Consider the following 21769-nt stretch of genomic DNA (forward strand, 5'->3'; position numbering starts at 1 on the left):
TCCCGCCTCGACCCTGCGGGGGACCAATCAGAACGGACCAACTGGAATTCGACGTCAGCCAACCGGCAGACCGCTCTCCTCTTGCCTGGGTCTCATTAGCGGAGCGAAACGTCCGCTCAGAATAGCTCCCGTTCATTGGTCGCGGCCGGACGCCGATCTCGAGGGGGCGGAGCTCGGGGGCGGGGCAGGAGGCCGGGCGGGGAGCGGTCGCCGCGGTTTGAAGCGGGCCGGAGGCGCCAAGGCGCGGGGCTTCCGTCCGGACGGGCCCGGCTGCGGCGGCGCCGCCCTGGAGCTGTCGGGTGCGTCCGGAGCGAGCGGGCGCTGTTGGGGGGATCCGAGGGGGCGGCCGTGGGGGGCCCGGGCCCCGCCCCTCGCTCGGTATCTGGGCCTGTGGCGGGGGTGCTCGCTGGGGGTGCCCGCGGGGGTGCTCGCTGGGGGTGCTTTCTGGGGTGCTCGCTGGGGGTGCTTTCTGGGGGTGCCCGCGGGGGTGCTCGCGGGGGTGCTCGCTGGGGGTGCCCGCGGGGGTGCTCGCTGGGGGTGCTTTCTGGGGGTGCCCGCGGGGGTGCTCGCGGGGGTGCTCGCTGGGGGTGCTTTCTGGGGGTGCCCGCGGGGGTGCTCGCTGGGGGTGCCCGCGGGGGTGCTCGCTGGGGGTGCCCGCGGGGGTGCTCGCTGGGGGTGCCCGCGGGGGTGCTCGCTGGGGGTGCTCGCGGGGGTGCTCGCTGGGGGTGCCCGCGGGGGTGCTCGCTGGGGGTGCTTTCTGGGGGTGCCCGCGGGGGTGCTCGCTGGGGGTGCTTTCTGGGGGTGCCCGCGGGGGTGCTCGCTGGGGGTGCTTTCTGGGGGTGCCCGCGGGGGTGCTCGCTGGGGGTGCCCGCGGGGGTGCTTTCTGGGGGTGCAGGGCACGGTCCCCCCCCCCCCGTGAGAGTGAGAGAAAGGGGAGGCCGGGCTGATAGCGGACGGGCCCCTGGGGGGTTAGTGGGTGTGGGGTACTCCCCCCGGACTCTGGGGAGACCCTGCTGCCAACTCTGGGGAGGCTCCTGGGGCCACACGAAGCCCCGAGGGCTGCAGAAGGACAATTCCGAGCCTTCCTCCAAGGCCTGCTGTGACTCCCTGGGTGATGCCAGCCTTGGCATCCGTGCCAAAGCAGCCTGGACCCCATAACCTTAGATGGACTAAGGGGAGGCCAGTGAAGGCTGCAGCGACCACTCTGCCCACCATGCCCCCTGGTACCACACACACCGGCTTCAGGATCAGGCTTTGGTTCCAGGGACCTCATTCTATGGTTTGTTCTTCCCCCATGTAATGCCAGCTTGTGTCTGTGCCACTTTATCTCTCCCTAGATCAGTAGACCCGTTGGTCAGTGGTCAGCGCCTCCTGCGGAGGACTATGTTCTAGCCAAGATGTCCATCAACCCCATGCTCTACGAGACCCAGTTTTTTGGGTTCACGCCGCAGACGTGCATGCTCAGGATCTACATCGCCTTCCAGGACTACCTGTTTGAGGTGATGGTGGCTGTGGAGAAGGTCATCTTGAAGAAGGTCGGCAGCATTCCCGACTGCAACATGAGCGCTGTCCAGGTACGCAGCAGCACGGAGACCTTCCTCCGCTTCATGAGGGAGCGCTTTAACCGCCTCTTTGTCAAGATGGAGCAGGTGCTGCTGCAGCTGGTGCTGAGGATCCCCCCAAACATTCTCCTCCCCGAGGACAGGAGCCACAGGAAGTACCCCCAGAGCAGGGAGGAGTTCTGCCTTCTCCAGCAGGAAGTGGGGCAGCTGCAGCTTCGGTACAAGGCGGAGCTCGGGGCCAAGCACGCTCTTCTGGCGGAACTGGAGGTCCAGAAGGTGGTCCAGGCCCAGCTGAGAAAGACTCTGCTTTGGTTTGATGGGCTCGGAGATGCCCGTGGGACCCTTGGCCTTGGGGAGATGATGGCCTTCCTGACCCAGCATTCTGGCAGGCTGCGCAGCATCACAGAGGACATAACCCAGAAAAGCAAAAAGGTGATGGCGCAATAATGGGCAGGCCAGAGAATGCAGGGATTGGGGGGGGGGGGATGCATTGAGGCTCTGGCTGAGTAAACATGTGACTATTGAAGTGGTTCTTCCAGAAGATCTGGCCTGTAATAGGCCCCACTCCCCAGAGTGATTCTGAGATGGGGATTTGGCCCCCTTTCAGGCAGAAAGTATCAATATGTAAGTCAGGAAATAAACTGTTTGCCAAAACTGCCTCTCTAAAGCTTTTGGTTCTGAAATGGGTCTTTACCAGAAGAGGAACCCCAGATTATTAGAACTGGTCAGAGTCTGCTTGTCTCACCAGGAGCTTCTAAACATGTTGGTCTCATTAGCTTCTAGAGAAAGAAAATCCAACCTGAGGACAGCCTTGTTTTGTATCAGAGACCTTGAATGGAAAAGCTTTACCAGTCACAGAGCTGCACTGAGGCCAAGGACTCTGGATTTGCAGGTCCATTTGGTTTTTTAAAAAGAAATAAAAGGGAAAGCTCTTTAGTTTGACAGTAAACCCCAATTCCACTGTAGTGGGACCTTATCTGATAATCATCATCTCAAACCTGTGTGAATAACTGGGTGAATGTCTCTTCCCCCTACTTAGCATTCTATTTTTTAAATAAATATTTCAGTGCAGATTGCAATGCAAAATAGGTCAAGACATGGCAACCCTGCCAATTTTGCCAAAGAACACCACAGCAGCAAAGGGCAGAGAAGTTAACAACTAAGGTGCACAATTTGTTAGGAAGGAAATTATGCTAAATTCCAGTGGAAAGGAGGGTAGGTCTAATGATACCTTGTCTTGATTTTTGTTTATTACTAAACATTTTATTGTTCAAAGGAATGTAGCAAGTCATGCTTAAAAGTTACTCACAGTTTCTGTAACATTTAAATAGAAATATTGTTGACCTAGGAATGCTTATAATAAGAAGTAGTTATAAAGTATGTGATATGGAATGAAATCACCAAACCTTTGAGAAATAAATACTTAAAACCACCCTTTACAAATATTAATTGATTAAAGCATTGAGAAGAGACCATTGGGCAAGCCTCTGCTGCCTGTTTCTGAGACACAGTCTCACCCAACTAGGATTTCGATAAACTCTTATAAGGTACTGAGAGGGAAATGGAAGATTTTGTGCATCTGAGAGCTGAACTGACTTCACCACTTGCTCTTAGTGAGTCAGGGAGAAACATTGAAACATTGATTACAATCACCACAAAACAGTTTTCTTGGGGTCTCTCCTTTGGAGAGTCTTATCCTTCAGGCCATCTGTAACTCATGACATAGACTTTGGGCCTGGAAGTATGAAGACTTGTCCCTGCCCTCTAGAAGCTTACCTGTCAGGGGAACCCCCCCCCCCCCCCATATACATCTGGATAGATGCAAAATATAGACAAGAGGACTTTGCTTAAAGCAGCTCAGAGCAGGAAAAGTCGCTGTAGGAAACAGTGCTTGAGCTAAATCTTGTCAGCTTTGGCAGAGACAGGAGAGTGCATGCCAGACTGGAGGCACTGCCAAGGCAGGGGAATGAGGGGCTATGTGGGAAGAAGGCCGGTAAAGTGAAGGGAAGTTATGAGTAACCTTAGGAGATAACAAGTGAAGTAGCAAGAGACTGAGTTTGAGGAAAATTCTTTGACAAGGTAGGTAAGATGAGGCAACTGGAATCATAGGAGTGGAGACAAAGCAAAGGAATTCAAGTGAATTTTGTTTAACAAAATACTTGATGAAGTGCTTAAGGCCAAGGCATAGTTGAGAAACCAGACCAGACAGTAGAGGAAGCTGCCATAGCCCAGACTGATCTGTTCCAAATGTAGGCTGTCTCCCTTCTGGAAAAAGTGAAGCACCTCAAAGGGGGCTTATCTACACTCAAGCTTGTTGGGGAGAAGAAAGAACAAAGAGCTGAAATGTAGGTTTCTCCAGAAGAGAAAGAGATTTGAGCTTGAGAGGAGATGGTTCCCCTTTGCCAAGATGATGGAGAATGGGAAGGGAAGGATGTGGAGAGGGCTGGATGTCCTGAGGAGAAAGCAGTACCCCGTTGAGTAGATAGGAGCTGTCAAATGTGGGCTCACCTGGTAAATGGCAAAGGAAAAAGAGAGCAGTGAGTGGTCATTCCCTGTCCAAGGACCCTGGTGCAGCCTTTAAGTGACCTACTAATGGTATAAGAGAACTCCTGTCATCTTGAGATACCTGTTCAGGACAGGACAGAATCTCTCAAGATGTGAGCACCACTAAGCATAAATGACACTTCCAAAAGGAAGTCCCGAGGTGTTGCCAATGTCCATGGAGGTCAAGGAATCTACACAAATATAATTAATTTTGTTTGAGGATGGGATCTGTATTTCAGAACGGTGGTTTACAATGGAGGCTTGACAAAAACCTGTAGTATCCCAACTTAATATATGTGTTTGCCAGTGTGTGGGGCCTGCTCTTGTGTCTTGCACCTCTAATCAAAAAGACTTTAGGAAGGATGACAAGATAGCGTTTGTTTATCTTATGTTGGATACTGTAGAGAAGGAAGCCTAGGTCCCGAAACATTCCAGAAATGAAGGAAACCAGATCCAAGAAAGGAGCAATAGGAAAGCTTGTGTTTGTACATAAATACCCAAAATTTGGACAACAAAAATAGCAAACTGGAGGCCCTAATGCAAGGGGAATATTTTGGTCTCAAGTATCATGGAGTCAATGACTGGGTGGGTGCCCTTCACTCAGGAGACAGGATAGGTAAAGCAGTGGTCTAGCCTTGTACCTATCAAAGTATACTTGTTGGGGAGGGGGATGATGACTTCATATGTAGCCCACTGTGGATGTGTCATAGTGTCCATTCTCCTCACAACTAAATCTTGTTTCTAAAACCTCATTGAGCCTGACTGCTTGTCAATGGAAAACTTACACCTTGGGACCTAGGAATGCAGGGAATGAGAATGCTGTAAGGGAATGGCCTAGGGGAAGGGGTATGATGGTGCTCCGTGTCCAATACGAGGTCCAGTGCCTTAAACAGGTTTAATAAATGCATTTGTGGAATCACTGTAACTCACACACTGCTGACCTCTCTTCTTCCCTCTCAGATTCTTCTCCTGCCACCTAGAGTCTTTAGATGAATAAGCATCCTCAGCTTCAGCTTCCTCATCTGTAAAATGGGGATAATCAAAGGCTTCCTTCACCAGGAGCTTATGAAGATCAAATAAAAAATATGCTTTTTATGCCTTAGAGCAACTCAGTACCTGCTCATTAGTTATTAGAATCAAAGAAGGCACAATAGAGAGAACATTGACCTGGGGCTGAGAAGCACCGAGTTCAAATCCAGCTTTAGATGCTTAGTGGCAGTTTGACCATGAGCAAGCAAAATGGTTAACTTGTTTTCCTCAGTTTCCTTATTTCTAAAATGGTAACAATAGTAGCATCTACGTCCCAGAGTTTTAAAAATAAAATGAGATTCTTGTAAAGAAAAAGTGGAAGGGGGCAGCTGGGTGGCACAGTGGATAAAATACTGACCTTGTAGTCAGGAGGACCTGAGTTCAAATGTGACCTCAGATACTTAAAAATTACCTAGCTGTGTGACCTTGGGCAAGTCACTTAACCCCATTACCTTGTAAAAACAAAAAAAAAGTGGAATGATATAAAGTACTTGAGTATCTGCCAAGGCAAGCCCAGAGAATATATGAACACAATGACACAAATGCTGCTCGATTAGACATTTAAATGATTGAAGAAATAATGGTGGTTGGGTGAGCTGCAGAATAAAATGACATACTGTATAAATTGGCTTAACTAGAGCCCAGAATAAGAACTCTACAGAGTAAATTGCCAAATGAAAACACCAAGTTCTTTTCAAGGGAGATGAGGAGAATGAATGGGAAGGAAGGAGGCTGCAACCACACTACAAAGCCATCACTGGTGAAAAGAATTGCGCTGATGAACACATTTCAGAAACAGTAAGCCAAGTAGCCTGGTGTCTGATAAAGGCGAAGCTCTCATTTCCTGGAGGGTGAATTTATTGGGAAGCCATCTGGCAGAAAGTAGGCATAGACAACACCTCACAATGTAACCCAAGATAAGCTACAAACAGACAAAGGATATGATCACAAACACATTAGAGGAACCCAGGGAAAATTACCTGTTAGGTTTATGAAGAGGGGGGAAGAGTTCACCAAACAAGAGAAAGGGTCATAGGAGGTAAAATGGTCAATGGTCAATTTTGCGGTCAAAATCAGTATTTTTTCATACAAAGCCTATACTATTAGAAGAGAAGGAAGTAAATATTGACAACAAGATAGGTCTCATTTCAGAGGAAAAAAATTCAAATTTATAAGGAGTGTTTTGCTAATTGATAAATAGTCACAGACTATGAACAGGCAGTTTTCAGAAAAAATTCAAGCTGCCAAAAGCCATTTTCAAAATTTATAAATTAGTAATAATTTGAGAAATGCAATTAAACAATTCTGAAGTTCTTTTTATGCCTTAGAGCATACCTATCATATTTGCAGAATAGATAAAAAAAAGAAAAATCATACACTGGAAGTCTGTGGGAAGCAGATCCACAAATACCCTGCTAGTGGAACTTGGACTAGTCTAGCCATTCTGGAGAACAATTTGGAACTACATCCTTACAGCTATTTAACTGTGCATTATTGCTTCTGTCCCGCAAGAAAATCAAGGAAAAGGGAACAAGATCCCTGTGTACAAGGATATTTATAGCACCTATTTTGGGGGGGAATTTCAGGGATACCCAGCAGTTGGGCAATGACTGGACAAACAAGTGGTGTATGATCGTGATGAAGTGTAATTGTGCCATGAGAAATGATGAGCCAGGTGGTTTTATTTTATTTTATTTTTTTATTTAAGGCAATGGGGTTAAATGACTTACCCGAGGTCACACAGCCTGAGGCCGAATTTGCGCTCAGGTTCTCCTGACTTCAGGACTGATACTCTATCCACTGTGCCACCTAGCTGCCCCTGAGTCAGGTGGCTTTAGAAAAACCTAGGAAGACTTAACATGAACCGATGCAGTGTAGTGAACAGAACCAGGAGACAAAAGCATTGTAAAGACAAACAACCAATGACCAACCACAATTCCAAAGGTCTCAAATTATCCCACTTCCTGATAGAAGAGTGAAAGAATGCAGATTGAGCTATTTGTTTTGCTTGACTATACACATCTGTAACTAGAATTTTGTTTTTCTTGGTGGTGGTGAGAAAATAGGAGGGAGAAAATAAAGACCTGAAAATTGTTTTAGAAGTCACTTACATTCTAATTAGGGAAAAAAGACATACATAATGATATCAGTGTATTCAAGAGTGGGAGGGAAGACCCTAGAGATCAGGAAGCCTGGCAAAGTTCTCCTATTGCAGGTGACACTTGAATCAAGTCTGGAAGGAAGCCCGGGATTCCTAGAGGTAGAGGAGATGCTTGGCATTCAGAAGTGGAGGGCATAAGTGGACTTGTCATTCCACACCCTCACTTGCCTTTTCAGAATTGAACTCTCTTCCTTGCCCCATTTAGATGAGTATGGCAATCACCCTGCCTGTGGCAGATGGGCTCCTTGGGTTGAGTTTACTGCTTCTTCCCTGAAGCATGCTCTCTCTGGGGGATCTCTTTCCCCCTGCCTGGTGCTCATTCTCAGACTGAGCACATGCAGCCCCAATGACAGGTCAGTTAGATGAAAGTGTCTACACTCAGTTTTCTATCATTTAGACAGAATACTAAACAAGATTTGAATCATTGGTTTCCCTTCAGGCCATGTCCCCTTGCATGGGACCAGAAAATATTAGCTTTAGAATTCTCCCTGATTTCTCAGGTGGGGGCTTCTTTGGTTCATGCCCATGCTCTGTGGCCCCCAGACCTACAATAGCATCTGCCTGGGGGGAGGCAGTTCACCACCTCCATGGATTGTGCCTGGGCTGCATGTTTCAAGTTAGGGTTAGGTCCTCTCTGTTGGGCTTACACCCTAAGGTCAGAAGAGGGAATCTGCAGCAGGCAGGGATGGATATGAGGCTGAAAGCACTCACAAAGTCCCACTGGAGCAGAGCCATCTGGTCCAAAACAGATACAGAAGGAATCTCTCTTAGGACCCAAGAGCTCTTTGGGAAAGAGCAACCACTTCCTAAAGAGGACACTGGAGCCGGGGCGGGGGGGTGACTCTTACCCAGCTGTGGGCCTCCATCAACTTCACTGCAACTTCCCTGCTACTTCTGGCTCTACCCTTGGGCCCAGCAGAACTGGACAGACAGCCCTGCAGATGCCCAATGATGGAGAGTGTGGCCTCCCAAGGCTTCTCTTGTCTATGGCTTCCCAGCTCTTTCAACTATGTCACAGGCTCTTGCCCATCTTGGCTGTCCTTCTCAGCTTGGTCACCAACTTAAGGCTCTACTCTAGATGGGTCCGACTGGGGAAGAGAGCAGAATGATGATTGAAGCTTTGCTCTCACTGGCATTCTCAGAGTCAGGAAGACTAGAGTTCAAATCCTTCTTGGGAGTCACTTCTTAATCTCTGTCTGCCTTGGTTCTCTCAACTGTAAACTGGGATCATAATAGCCCTGACCTTGGATGCTGTGAGGACGAAATCTGAAAATATTTAGTACACAGTAGGTGCTAGGTAAATGCTCATTCTTCTCCACTTCCTTTCCCTTGTTTGATATAATTCAAGAATTCATTAGCTTTTTGGGCAGTCATATCATATTTCTGACTCATGCTGAGCTTGTGGTCCACTAAGGCACCCAGTTACCTTTCAAATGACTGCTTTCTTTTTTTTTTTGTTTGTTTGTTTTTTAGGTTTTTGCAAGGCAAATGGGGTTAAGTGGCTTGCCCAAGGCCACACGGCTAGGTAATTATTAAGTGTCTGAGACCGGATTTGAACCCAGGTACTCCTGACTCCAAGGCCGGTGCTTTATCCACTATGCCACCTAGCCGCCCCCAAAATGACTGCTTTCTAAGCCTCTATTTCTTCCACTGTCCTGTAAGTGTGAAGTTCTTTTTTGTACTCAGGCATAAGGCTTCTTGTTCCTAATGAGCTTCATCCTATTATATGCAGTGTCATGGTCTAGCTCATCAAAAGAGCTGGCATTGGAGTCAGGAGGCCCAGAGTTCAAATCCAGCCTCAGACACTTGACACTTACTAGTTGTGTGTCCTTGGACAAATCATTTAACCCTGATTGTCTCATATCCTAGAAAAACTATAGTGATATAAGAAACAGAAACTATTAATAAAAAGGCTTAAAAATGTTAACTAGCCAAGATCCCTGGGGTACTCCACTGCCACTGGAGATTTCCCACTAGATGTAGGCAAACCACTGGTGACTCTTTTTGGGGTCTGACCATTCAGTAATTCCAGAACCATATGTTGGATGATTGTCCATTCTGTTTCATTCCCTATTCTCCACAAGACTGGCATGGGCACATTGGGTGTCTTGCTTAGCACCTTTCAAAGCAGGGGATTAGCTTGCCATTAGCCTGGCATGACCTGATTTTGGAGTAACCATGCTGGCCCTTTGCCGTTTCTTATACATGGTCACTCACAGTCTCTGTTGAGCTCATTGCACAGTGTCTGGTCCATAGGAGGCCCTTCATCAATGCTTCTTGTGGCAGAGAGGTTAAGAGACTCTTGCAACCTTTGGTCCCCCCTCCTGAGAGGGGGATGGATGCTGGATTTAAGTTTCATATCCTCAATGAGTTCCTCCCTGCCGGTGGGGAGGCTATCAGGGATATTGTGGAGGGGACTGTCACCAGGACAGGGAGCTCGAGAGCCTCTGCCAGCTCCACACTTCTGGGGCTCTGGAACAGGATGAAAGAAGAGAATCAGGGTTAATAATGGAGTTGTCTGGAACCCTGAGTTTGTGAAAGGCATAGCATGAAATGAGATGAGGAGGAGGAGTGGGAGCCAGACCATGGAAGGACTTGACATCACCATACTTTGAGTGAACAAGCAGTGTGGATTGAGTAACTGGAGGAGGGAAGGATGAGACTGAAGCTTGGAGGGCCACAGGCCTAGAACCAGAAGACACTCGGAGCTGATCTAGTCCACTTCCTTCATTTTACAGATGAGGAAACTGAGACCCAGGAAGATGAAGCCCAGCCAGGGCTACAGAGGCTGCCCTTTTCTAAGACTGAAAGGTGAAAACAAAAGCTGGTAGTGGAAAGTGCCAGGATCATGGGTGGGCACTAGGGGGTGCTGATCACAAAGGAATGGAGCTGTCGAGGAGAAACGAGTGGAGCTGGCCCCAAGGTGCAGCCCAGAGTTGAATGAGGAGGGCAGGTCTTTGGAAGTCCTGAGGAAGTCTGTTTGCAGAGGACATCTTCTTCAAGAAGATGGAGCAGCAACATCAGGGCTCCCGAATCCCCAGACAGCTGGTCCTGGGCTCCAGGCACAGATCCCCAGGTTGAGTCTATTGGGTTAGGTGGGAGTGGTGGTGATTGGAGGTCTCCTGGATCCCAGCTTGGCCTGGGCCAGAAGCATCCTTCCTGATAGCCTAGCTCTAGGAGAGAAATTACCTAAGTCCATGGGAAATTGTACATCTGGACAGCAGGAATCATCTCTCCAGACATTTGGCCAGACAAAGATAGGGGCTTTTAGGGGCTGCAGGCTCTGTGATAGTTAAGGAAGAGAGAGAAAGAGAGAGTCAGAGACAGACAGAGACAGATAAAGACAGAGAGACAGAGAGCGACAGAGACAGAGAGAGACAGAGACAGAGAGACAGAGACAGCGAGAGAGTCAGAGACACAGAGAGAGACAGAGAGAGAGAGAGAGAGACAGACAGACAGACAGACAGACAAAGAGACAGAAAGAGAGAGGGAGAGAGAGAGCAAGAGCAAGAGAGAGAGACAGAGAGATCAAACTGTATGCAGGAGGAGGGAGGTGCCTGGACCTTGCCCTCTTCTCTGTTCCCATTTCTTCTGAACCGTGATTCTGCAAGCTCCATTAGGGATCCAATAATCAAGTGGCCAAGTGGACAATGTCCAGAGGAGGGTGGGTGGGTTGGTAGAGGGATTAGTTTTGTTCGGCTTGGTCTCAGTCACTGTGATCTCCTCTGAAAGAGAACTTTGAGCATGCACTGTTTTGGGGCAGCAGACAATGAGACAGTGGGATCTTCTTGGATTCTCTCTTCCTTTCATTCACTCCTCTGATTGGAAGGAAGTGGGATTTGACAGGCCCATTGTGGAAATCTGTCTGTTTCTTTCCCATATTTTTGATCAAAGATCCCCTCAGGATCCATGAAGCTCATTCTTATTAAGATTTTGGAGACACAGAAAAGAAAGGCAAATGAGTCAGTGGTTCCTGAGGCCTTCTCTCTCTCTCTCTCTCCCTCCCCTTCTCTCTGTCTCTGTCTCTCTGTCTCTGTCTCTCTGCCTCTCTTTCACTCTCCTTTACCCTTCAGTCTCTGCCCTATTTCAGATATTATAAAGATTCAGCTACCCCTCAATCCTTCCAAATAGAATTGCCTCCGGTGGAACTTCCTTCTGGGTTCTGTATCTGGGCCAGCTACTCCTCCCATCATCCCTTCTCTGGTGCCTTTTTCACTACTTCATATAGTACATTGGGGTCGGGGGCAAAGGATGAAGATAGTTCTACTCTCATTTACCTGAGGTTGGTGGTTCTACCTTCATCCATATTGGGAATTGGAAGGAAGGAGAAAAGGAAAGGAGGAATGGAAGGTATAAAAGAAAAGAGGGAGGAGAGGGGAGGGGAGAAAGGAAGGAAACAGAAATAATTGAGGAAGCAGTATTTTGCTACAGAAATTCTGGCAGATAGGAGCAGCTAGGTGGCGCAGTGGATAGAGCTCTGGTTCTGGAGTCAGGAGTACCTGAGTTCAAACGTGACCTCAGACACTTAATAATTACCTAGTTGTGTGGTATTGGGCAAGCCATTTAACCCCATTTGCCTTGCAAAAATCTAAAAAAAAAAAAGAAAAGAAATTCTGGCAGATGGATGTCATTTTTTAGCCAATTTCTTTTCCTTCCTGCAGTTTTACTACAAAAGTTTTTGGAAAAGTCTGAGTAACCTGGGCCCCACACCAAGGTCTCTGTAGAATTGTCCTCTCCTCCCCTGGGGCTCCCCAGACCCAAAGATCCCTTAAGGTCCTCTCCTCCCAAGATCCCTGGGTCTTTCTCAGGCTGGTCACTTCATAGCTCCACTTCTTGTCCAGGAATGTCATCATTACTCATCCAATTCAATCAGCTTTGCCTGTATCTCACTCTCTTCCCACAAACTCTGGTAGACCACAGGTTCCATTCAGTCTTCTCCCAAAGGTGGAATTGCTTGCTCTCTGACCTCATCTGCCAGTCTCAGAACAAAAATTGACCTGAAAGTTCCAACTTCAAGTCTTCCTGCTGGAAGGTGAGCCAGAGCCAACCTCCCCTCTTGATGGACTCAAGGGCATGGCAAAGTCAGGCACTCATTCAGTTCAACTCAAGGCCAGTTTCTATGAGATGACCCCTCAGATGCTTAGGCCTCCCTCTAAAGGAACATTCAAAGGGGTGGGTTTTCTTAATCTTTAATCTCTGTAGCCTTAAACACTTAGTCATTCTTTCCTTGACCCCTTATTCTCTCTCTCTGTTTCTCCCTCTCTCCTGGTTTTCCCCCTCTCTCTCTAAACTGTTCCTTTTTTGGCTCCTCTGCTGGCTCCTCCTCCAGATCATGCCTCTCTAACCATGGGGGTCCCTTGGGTTCTGGCCTGTGCCCTCTTCTCTCTCAATATAACTTGACCTAGTGGGCTCATCTGCAGATCTACTTGTCACCCTTCATATCCAAACTATTGCCCAGGCCTGTTGATTTCCCCTTAGCAACATGCCCTTTTCTCCTCTCAACCCTAAACCAGCTCCGTCTCTAAAGGGGCTCAAATTCCACCAACATTCTACTGCAGACCCTCATCACCTCACAGCTGGACTATTGCTGTAGCTGCTAGGTGGTCTGCCAGCCTCAAGTCCATCTGGGATTTTTTTTAGATTTTTGCAAGGCAAATGGGGTTAAGTGGCTTGTCCAAGGCCACACAGCTAGGTCATTATTAAGTGTCTGAGGTCTCATTTGAACTCAGGTCCTCCTGATTCCAGGGTCAGTGCTCTATCCACTGTGCCACCTAGCTGCCCCTGGGATTGTCCATGGATCCAATCATTTCTTCCCTCCTCCCCCCATTCTGTAAACTCCAGTGGTTCCCTATTGTCTCCCGGTGCAAACACAAATCCTAGACTTGTCATTCAAGGCCCTTCCTAACTTGGCGGCCTGCTCCCTTTCCTGTTTTCTTTTGCCTGACTTCCTTACTTAATCTTTGATGGCCTCCTCTCTGAACTCTTTGAATTCCCAATTAAAATCCCATCTGCTACAGGAAGCCTTCCCTGAGGACTCTTAATTCTTCCCTTTCTTCATTAGTTCCTGTTTATCCTGTTTATATCCATTGGGGTGTGAGCTCCTTGAAGGCACACAGCAGGTGCTCAATAAATGTTTAGTGACTGCCTATTACTGCCAGTTCTGCTCCACAGCTTCTCCTAGACTTTGACATGTGGCACTCCATTGAACCGAACCTGCCCCCCTTACACCTCCCCCCCAGTAATGGCCCAGGTACTGCCTCTCCATCCTAATTCTACCATGTAGCTCCTGGGCAGTTTGGGGTTTATTCTCTCTTCTCCCCCAGGAATCCTCACCCGTCCTCCTCAACTCCTGCTGTTTTCCGTCATCACCACTCCCAATGAGCCAGACAGCAGAGGGAGAGAGCAGCCCCCCCCTCCAAAGAGCTGGCTCTGCCAAGGGCAGCCCTTGGCTTTCAGGTCCCTCCTTGGCAAGGAGGCCAGGGCTTCCTGGCTGGGGGTCTTGAACTAGTGGAGTTTCCTAGTCTTCCTAGTTTACCTATTGCTTTATATCATGTCACCTTGTCTGGGACATGGTGGAAGTCTTACCTGGTTGAATCTCAATTGGAAGAAGGGGGCTGATGAGTTTGTCCAGAGGAGGGAGCCCAGGAGAGGGGTGGGCCTTGAATTCATGACATCTGTTTACTGGCCCAAAGAATGGAGATGAGAAAACTCAAATGAGAGATTTGGAAAACGATGAGTGTGGTTAGGGGGTTGAAGAATTGTTGTGGGGAAAATGTTGGACTTATTCTATTTGGTTCAGAGGGCAGATCTGGAAGCAATGGATGAAATCTGCAACAAGGAAAGAAAGGAATGATCATTTATTAGTGACCTCTGAATAGCAGGCACCATGCTATGTGATTTTTTTTTTTTTGAAATATAGTCTCATTTTATCCTCACAACTACTCTGGAAGGTAGTTGCTTTTGTAACTCTTCATTTTACAATTGAAGAAACTGAGCTAGCCAAAGGTCATCCTCAACTCCTCACTCAGGGCTTCCTGACTTCCAACCCAGGGTTCTGCATCCTGTCATGACCCCTAGAGGTCTCTAGTACAACTGAAGGCTTCTGGTGAGGAAAATCTTCCTGGAGGCTGTCCCAAAGTGGGGTGTCCAACAGAGTAGACACCCACTTATCAGGTATACTGGAGGAGGGAGCTTGATGGACAAGATGTCCCTGATTTCACTGCCAGAACTCAGTCTATGATCTGGTGCTTGTGTCCTTCACCCAATTCTCATCCTTAGGTAATAGCCATAGCTTGTTGAATGTATAGTCTACACCTGGATGATGACTCCCAACATCTTCTCTTTCTCTTTTCTCTCTCTTGAGTCCAGGTGCCCCTATCCTTCTGACCAAGAAGCATTCCTCTGCAGGTTGCCATTTGTATAACTTTGGCAATAGGTTGGCTTAGAGTCAGGTTCAGATTTTGTGATGCCATTGGATATTCATCATGTCATCTGGATGGGAAAATAAGAGACATCTAAAGAGTCTATAAATCTCTGGTATTTTATATTTTGTTACATATATTTTACCATTTTATGTTTCATCATTTTATAACCCTTCATTCCTATTTCCACCCTAGTTTTTCCCTCTGCTCACTCTTGCCTTGAGTTCATAGAGCCTTTGCCAGTATCCTCTTTGTTTTGATGGTTTTGTTGAATTTTTGTTTGATGTTTTAACTCCTTTTCTGAGACACTTCCCCCCAGAAAAGCCACAGTTGTTGATCAGCCAGAGAAAGAGAAGACATGGATGTGTGGCTATCTACAGTGGTGAAGGATATGCCAGCCTTGGGAAATTGCAGATCCATCTGAGGACTGAAGTCTCCATAAGGATGTTAGGAAAATTCTGGCCTATAACCTTGACTTGGCCTTTGCCCTGGTGTTTCAATGTTAAGAGTGAATTTGGTATTTCTTCATTCATGTCTTCTGATCCTGTGTGATTTCTGCCCTGGTTCTCCCATGGTTGCACCAGAAAAGCTCTAGCCATTGAGCTAGAGGCCTTTTTTCTCAGATTTTCCATCTGTTGTCTCTTGCTCCTGGGATGTGGCTTTCCCACCTTGTTTTCTGTACACCCATTTCATGTATGTGGCTCATTGGTGCCTCTGTGGTGGATCGCTAGCATCTTGAATGCTTTTGTAGCCAGACAACATTGTCAAGAGAATATTATTTTTTATGAGTGCAGGGGGAACCCCTGAAAGTTCAATGTTGCTCCCTAAATTCAAGTTAGACTGCTGTCATGCCCTGCTCTCATATATTGTCTCAATGGACTGACCATTCATCTACACAACACAGTGTGGACAAGAGGCATTTTTCATCCATTTGCTTTTCCTCTACAGGTTATTAGGCCAATCTCTTCTGAACAATCATATTAGCGGTATGTTGGCCAGGGGAAGGCTGGATTGAAAGCTGGCAACTTGAGTGGAATCCCAACTCTCCCACTCACAGAAGGGCTTGACCATATCTTGCAATAGGACTCTCCCTTCCATGTGGGGGCCCTCCACCAAAACCCTGTGAAGCCATGGCTCTTCATGGCAGGGAGGTGACCCAGACCAGTGGAGCTCGATTGCTGGCAGCTTTGACTGAACTAGAAGGTTTTGAGGTCACACCTGGCTTCTAAAGACCACTCAAGCTTAGGGAGGCTCATTACTGGGGCTATCAGGTAATTAATCCTTTAAATTTTTTTAGCCATAATGATTCATTAAGACAGACAGTTACTGAGGCTCAGGAGCTTCAAGATGAAGGGATGGACTCATTGGGGGTGGCCTCTGAGACCCTCTCACTCTCCCCACCCTCATTCTGGACCCTGATCAAAGTCACTGGTGTGGAAAAGTCAGTCTGGTTTTGTACAAGGGGATGGGATATCCTGGAGGATATTGTCTCAAAGCCCCAGGCAGCCACCACACTACCAGCTGTAGGACCCCCATTCACAACCTCTTCCTCTTACCTGTTAACCTGGGCATTCACACTTCTCTTCATTGGATGACAAAAATGGGGACATTCTCCAGGAGGTAAAAAGCACCTACTTTGCTGGGGCTGGAGGTGGGGAGAGGCAGGGGGAGGGACTAGAGTTGACCTGATTTTCCTCTGACCACTCTTCTTCTGTTGCCTTCTATAGGTAGCTCTTTCTTTTCTTATTTCCTGGCCATTAGGAAGCTTTTTGGTTGAGCTTCCCCCAAGACTTCAGGATGCCTCCACCTGTCTGCCCTAGAGCTACTAAGGGTTGTCCAACACTAGGCTTATGACCTTTTCCCCAAAACCTGCTTAGATTGTTTACTTCTGACCAATTCACTTAGGATCCCACATTCACAAGTCACAGCCTATCTGACTCTTCCCTCTCCATCAATCCCACAATCCATTCCTGGGTTCCTGACTCTGCTTTCTATAGAGGACTCACCTCTTTCCCCTCTTCTCTCTTCCCATTGAGATCCTCCAAAGCCCATGTCCCCCAACAGTAACTTCCTCTTAGACCTGCCCAATTCTCCACCCCTTCCCCATTATCTCAATCTCTTGCACAAACATTTTCAGTGGCTTGCTGTGCTCCAAATCATATAAATAAAACTCCAAGGCCACCTACAACTGGATGTTATGACCCTACAAAGAATACAGATTGCCCTTGTGCCTCTCCTGGACCCCGCTAATCTGCTAATCTTCCCCCAGAGAAGTTAAGGGACTCAAATGGATGGGCAGCTGTGTCCTTGTGACCTCCAACCCTCATCCACCAGCCTATCTTGAGAGACTTGTAGCAGCAGCAGCAGCAAAAGCATCCTGGTCTTCCTTCAGGATGCCCAGAGACAGAGGGTTCAGAGTCCTGGGGTGGGCCTTTGCAGCTGCCAGAGCCAGGCCCATCCTGCATCCAGTGGTGCTTCTCTATATTCTTTGTGATGGCTAAACCTCTTTGATGCCCTTTGGGCTGGTGGTACCCACCCCCCCATACCCTTGGAGTTGGGTTGGCCACTGTTAGCACTGTTGAGTTGGGAGTCTGGGGGTGGGATTGGGGGGGGAGTGCCAGAGCCCCGAATGAAACCCCAGTCTCCACAGTCCCATGCTGCCTGAGCCTCATTTCCCTTTGTCTCTCCCCCAGGACTTCATTCACTTCCCTGCACACAGTGGGTATTTCCCAAGGGTTTATGGGTCTCTTGGAGCAGGTCTGTCTGTCATGGAGGACCCCAGGCTCACTGTGACCTTGGTGGAAGAATCCAGAGACTTCTTGTGTGGTGGCATTCCCCCAGCATTCTTCATCCTGGAGCCTCCCTAAATAAAATTGTGTGCTCTCTCATGTCCCTCACATGTTCCCACCCCCACATACACACAAGCTCATGTGCACACCCACATACATGCACATACTCACATGTGCTCTCACACATACATGCAACACACTTATGCATGTGCTCACACATGCTCACATGCATGCAATGCACTCCCACATACAGGGATCACACTCACACACTCACATACTTGCATATACTCACACTCACTATCTGTCCCAGCAGTGCCTCAGTACCCTCTTTCCACGAAGTCTCTGCTGGACAGGATAGGCTAGGCTGGTTTGAGAAGTCTGCCCAGCCCCCAGCCCCTCCAACCTGGAGTTCAAAGTCAGAGGAGAGAAGGAGGACTTGGTCCCCACCCCTACCCTGCTGTCCCAGAATCCCTGCTGGGCCAGCATCCCAGCAGAGCTGGAGCCTTACTCGACTGTGCAGGGGCCATGGGCAGCCAATGGCCTGGTTCCAGAGCAGGGTGGATGCTCCCCAGCCCACCTGATGTCTCTGGAGTTGTTGCCTGACCTTACTGCTGAGCATTCCCCCATTGAGGACTCTGCTGAGTGGGCCTGGGGTCTTAACACTTTCCTCCTAGGATTCCATCCCAACCTCCCTAGTTCTGGGATGCCATCCTTACAGGACTATGGGGAGGGGCCCTTGCTAAGCCTTGTGGCTATCATAGCCCATGTTCTTCTCCCTGCTGTGGTCATCTCAGGAGGGGGGTGACTTCCATCCTGCTTTGGTCCTGGGACCAAAGGTCAGGTAGAGGGATCTTGAGGGCCCAGGGGAGAACCTAAGCCCCACGTCTCCCTTATGACCAGTCAGCAAGGTTGAAAGAGCTGTCTCTGGAAGGAGACAGAGAAGGAATGACCAGAGAGGGAGGAGAGTCAGGCCAACCCTAGTCTCTCCAGGCCCAGGGAAAGTTGGTGGTTTTTACTCCTGGAGAATGCCCCCACTTTTGTCATCCAATGAAGAGAAGTGTGTATGTCCAGGTTAACAGGTAAGAAGAGGCTGTGTCTAGAGGCCCTACAGCTGGTGGTATGGTGGCTGCCTGGGGCTTTGAGGCAACATCCTCCAGCATGTAGCACCCCCTTGTACCAAACCAGGCTGACTTTTCCACACCAGCAACCTTTGCCATGGGGCCAAAGCCCCATAATGAGGGCAGGGACAATCTCAGAGGCCTCTTCTTGCAACCTCAGTGAGCCTGTCCCTTCACCTTGCAGCTCCTCAACCTCAGTAACTATCTTCATGTGTCATTATGGTTAAAAATGTTTAAAAGGATTAATTACCTCTTAGCCCCAGTAATGAGCCTCTCTGAGCTTGAGAGGTCTTTAGAAGTCAGGTGTGACCCCAAAACCTTCAACTTTGGTCAAAGCTGCCAGTGATTGAGCTACACTGGTCTGGGTCACCTCTCTGCCATGATGAGATGTGGTTCCACAGTACTTTGATGGAGGGCACCCACATGGCTAAGTCCTTCTGTGATTGGTGTAGTTGGGATTCAACTCAGCTCCCCAACTTTTAATCCATGACCAACCTCCTGCTAATTCGATTGCTCTCACAAAACTTCTCTTCTGGGCCAGAGACCATTCTGAGTTTTAAGACCAGGTCATGGTCACTTGACTAGGCCCCAGGAGGCCATATAGTGATTGACAGCTTTGGGTGTTCTCCTGGAAGTGACCTGTGGTCAGCTGCTCTGGAGTGATCACAGCTCCAGGCCTTCTCTTTCCCTTTGGAGCTGCCTTAGCAACTTGAGGGGCAATCTGGACCTCCTTACCCTGGCCTCCCTTCCCTCCTCCCTCATCTTACTGACTTGCTTTCCTGATCTTGTCTCCCCAATTGCCTTCTCCTCCTCAGCTGGAGGGATTCTCCTTCTTCTCCCCAGTTTCTTCTCTTGCTCTCTCCCACAATCTCCTCCCATGGAAATATAAACAGAATTTCGATAGCACCCTGTGATGCCAAAGATCTTTCCTTGAACTCCATCCTTGGGGGAAGTCATTCCACAGAACACAGAGAGATGCCTGCCTTCCACCCAGAATGATAAGGATGTGGGGAACGGCATATTCTAAAGAGGAGGTAGCAGGGGGCTGGTGGGGCAGGACCCTGCAGACAGAGGAGTGGTTGGCAGCCACTGAGAAGGGCAGCCACTCTCCGCATCCCCATGGGAGATAGGCTCTCCCAGTGTAGAAGAACACCTGGCATGTTTAGCATGTCAATCAACTCCCGCCTTGCCCAAGGTGACCGGTATCTCTGCTGGGTCATATAAACAGACATTTTCAAAGTGAACCAGGTCTCCACCTCCTCGTGAGAGCTTGTGTTGGAGGTAAATAAATGTTTGTAGTCTAGACAGGTGGATGACAAGCATTTAGAAAATGAAACTGCTCCCTGCCTAACCACTAGAACTGATATCTAGGAAATGGATGTTTGCAGTGTGGACAGATGGCCGACGGATGTTTGAGAAGGTCACCCACCTCCCTGTCTACCTGTGAGACTTAGTGTCTTAGAAATCGATGCTTGCAGTATAGACAGGTGGTTTATAGAGATTTAGAAGGTCACCTAGCTACTCAGATGTTGGGATTTACCCCCCTGGTCCCTGGAAGGATTCAGAATATTCTCCTGATGAAGGCCCCAGCCTCCTTTCGGGCTCCTTAGCATTTGTTCTATGTGATATATCTTTGAGATCAGGAAACTTCCAGGAGAAATTAGGGAGCATGGATAGGAGCCTTCTTTGGGGTAGGGGGAGAAAGAGAGTGACACAGACAGACACAGACAGAGACAAAGACAGAGAGAGGAAAGACAGATAGAGGTAGAGAATGTCAGACAGAGGAGAGAGAGAGAGAGAGACAGAGACAGAGAGAGACAGAGAAACAGAGAGACAGAGACAGAGGAAAGACAGAGATAGGTAGAGAATGTCAGAGAAGAGAGACAAAGAGACAGACAGAGAGAGACAGACAGATAGACAGACAGACAAAGAGCTTGTGCCCATTTCACCATCTATAGTGGGTGTGCCAGACTTTTCCTGGGCAGCTCTGACTAGGGGTGGGGGGAAATGCAGCCTCATGTCCTGTGGGTCTCCTAACCTCTCCCCTTGATGGAGTTCAGGAATGGTTCAGCTCCAGGGATAGAACCATCTGAGGGCTCCCCAACTGTTGTTGCCTTCCTGCTAGAAGCCAGGTTGCTCTTCTTCCCTTTTGGCCCAGCCTCTGCCGAGGCTTTGAGGGAATCTGTGGGCAGTGCGTAGGTCAGCCTGGGCCCCAAACCGACCAGGCCAGAGCCCTCAGTCCATCTGGACTTCTAGCCTTGGGAAGAGGAGGCTTTTTTTCAGGCACAGTTCTTTGTAGGGTCGAGAGGCAGCAAATGTCTAACTAAGAGCCATCTCTTCTTCAAGGCTGAACCAAACGTCAGATGTCTTTGGTTAATGCAGACATCACCTGCCCCAGTGGTCGCCTGCCACAGTGTCCATGGCACATGGCCAGGGCTCCTCCATCTTTTTGGAGCAGGCAGTCTGTTCTTTTTTATCTCTTCTTACTCCAGCCTGGGCCTCTCCTCAGGAGCTCCAGACATTGGAGACCCGAGTAGATGATGACTGTGGGGACAGACAGTTCCTGGACTGGAGGGAATGGGGGGAGAAGAAGGAGCATGGGGTAAGGTAAATATAGCTGAGTCAGAGTTGGAGTGCCAGTGATCTAGTCCAGTCACTTCCTGTCCCTAAGCCTTGATTTCTTCACCTGTAAAAAGGGACCATGGTCGGTCCCCTTGAGGAAATGAGGAAGTGGCCATGAGCTGGAGTAGTGAGAACAAATGAGGAAAGATGAGGAAGTACTGAAATGCCCCCCTCCCCGAAAAGCCCCAGGGGGCTGCACCATTGTCTTTCCTGGGTGGGCTCTACCTCTGGCATAATCACTCCCTAGTGAGCTGGGTCATGCCAATTGTATCTGTGCTTTTCCATTCCCTTTACAATCTCCCCCAGAGACAGCTTGTCCAGCTGCCCAGGGGCATCCGAAGAGGGGTCAAGATGGGCAGTGGACAGAGTTCTAGATGGGAGACCAAGACCTAAGCCTTCTTCAGGGGCCAGGATCTTCAAACATCATTAGCCTCTGAGCCTTTATTTCCTCATCTGGAGAATGAGCCCTTCTGGTGTGGGGCTGGGTGTCTTGAGCAATGGCAGCCCTCTGGAGACAAACGCA

The 21769-nt window shown here is 48.7% G+C and overlaps 1 protein-coding gene across 1 annotated transcript; it reads left to right on the forward strand.

The window, feature by feature from the left end:
* Positions 1-204: 204 nt before the first annotated feature.
* Positions 205-5263, forward strand: MIS12 (MIS12 kinetochore complex component). The gene is made up of 2 exons (XM_074190497.1): positions 205-299; positions 1338-5263. The coding sequence occupies exon 2, from the start codon at positions 1398-1400 to the stop codon at positions 2007-2009; it is 612 nt and encodes a 203-aa protein (XP_074046598.1). The 5' UTR covers positions 205-299; positions 1338-1397; the 3' UTR covers positions 2010-5263.
* Positions 5264-21769: the final 16506 nt, after the last annotated feature.

Source organism: Macrotis lagotis, chromosome 6 (assembly GCF_037893015.1).
Source record: "Macrotis lagotis isolate mMagLag1 chromosome 6, bilby.v1.9.chrom.fasta, whole genome shotgun sequence".
In the NCBI taxonomy this organism is placed as follows: Eukaryota; Metazoa; Chordata; class Mammalia; order Peramelemorphia; family Peramelidae; genus Macrotis; species Macrotis lagotis.

What these genes read in the sequence shown, in the direction of transcription:
- MIS12 (XM_074190497.1), top strand. Translation starts at nt 1,398, where the DNA reads ATGTCCATCAACCCCATGCTCTACGAGACCCAGTTTTTTGGGTTCACG.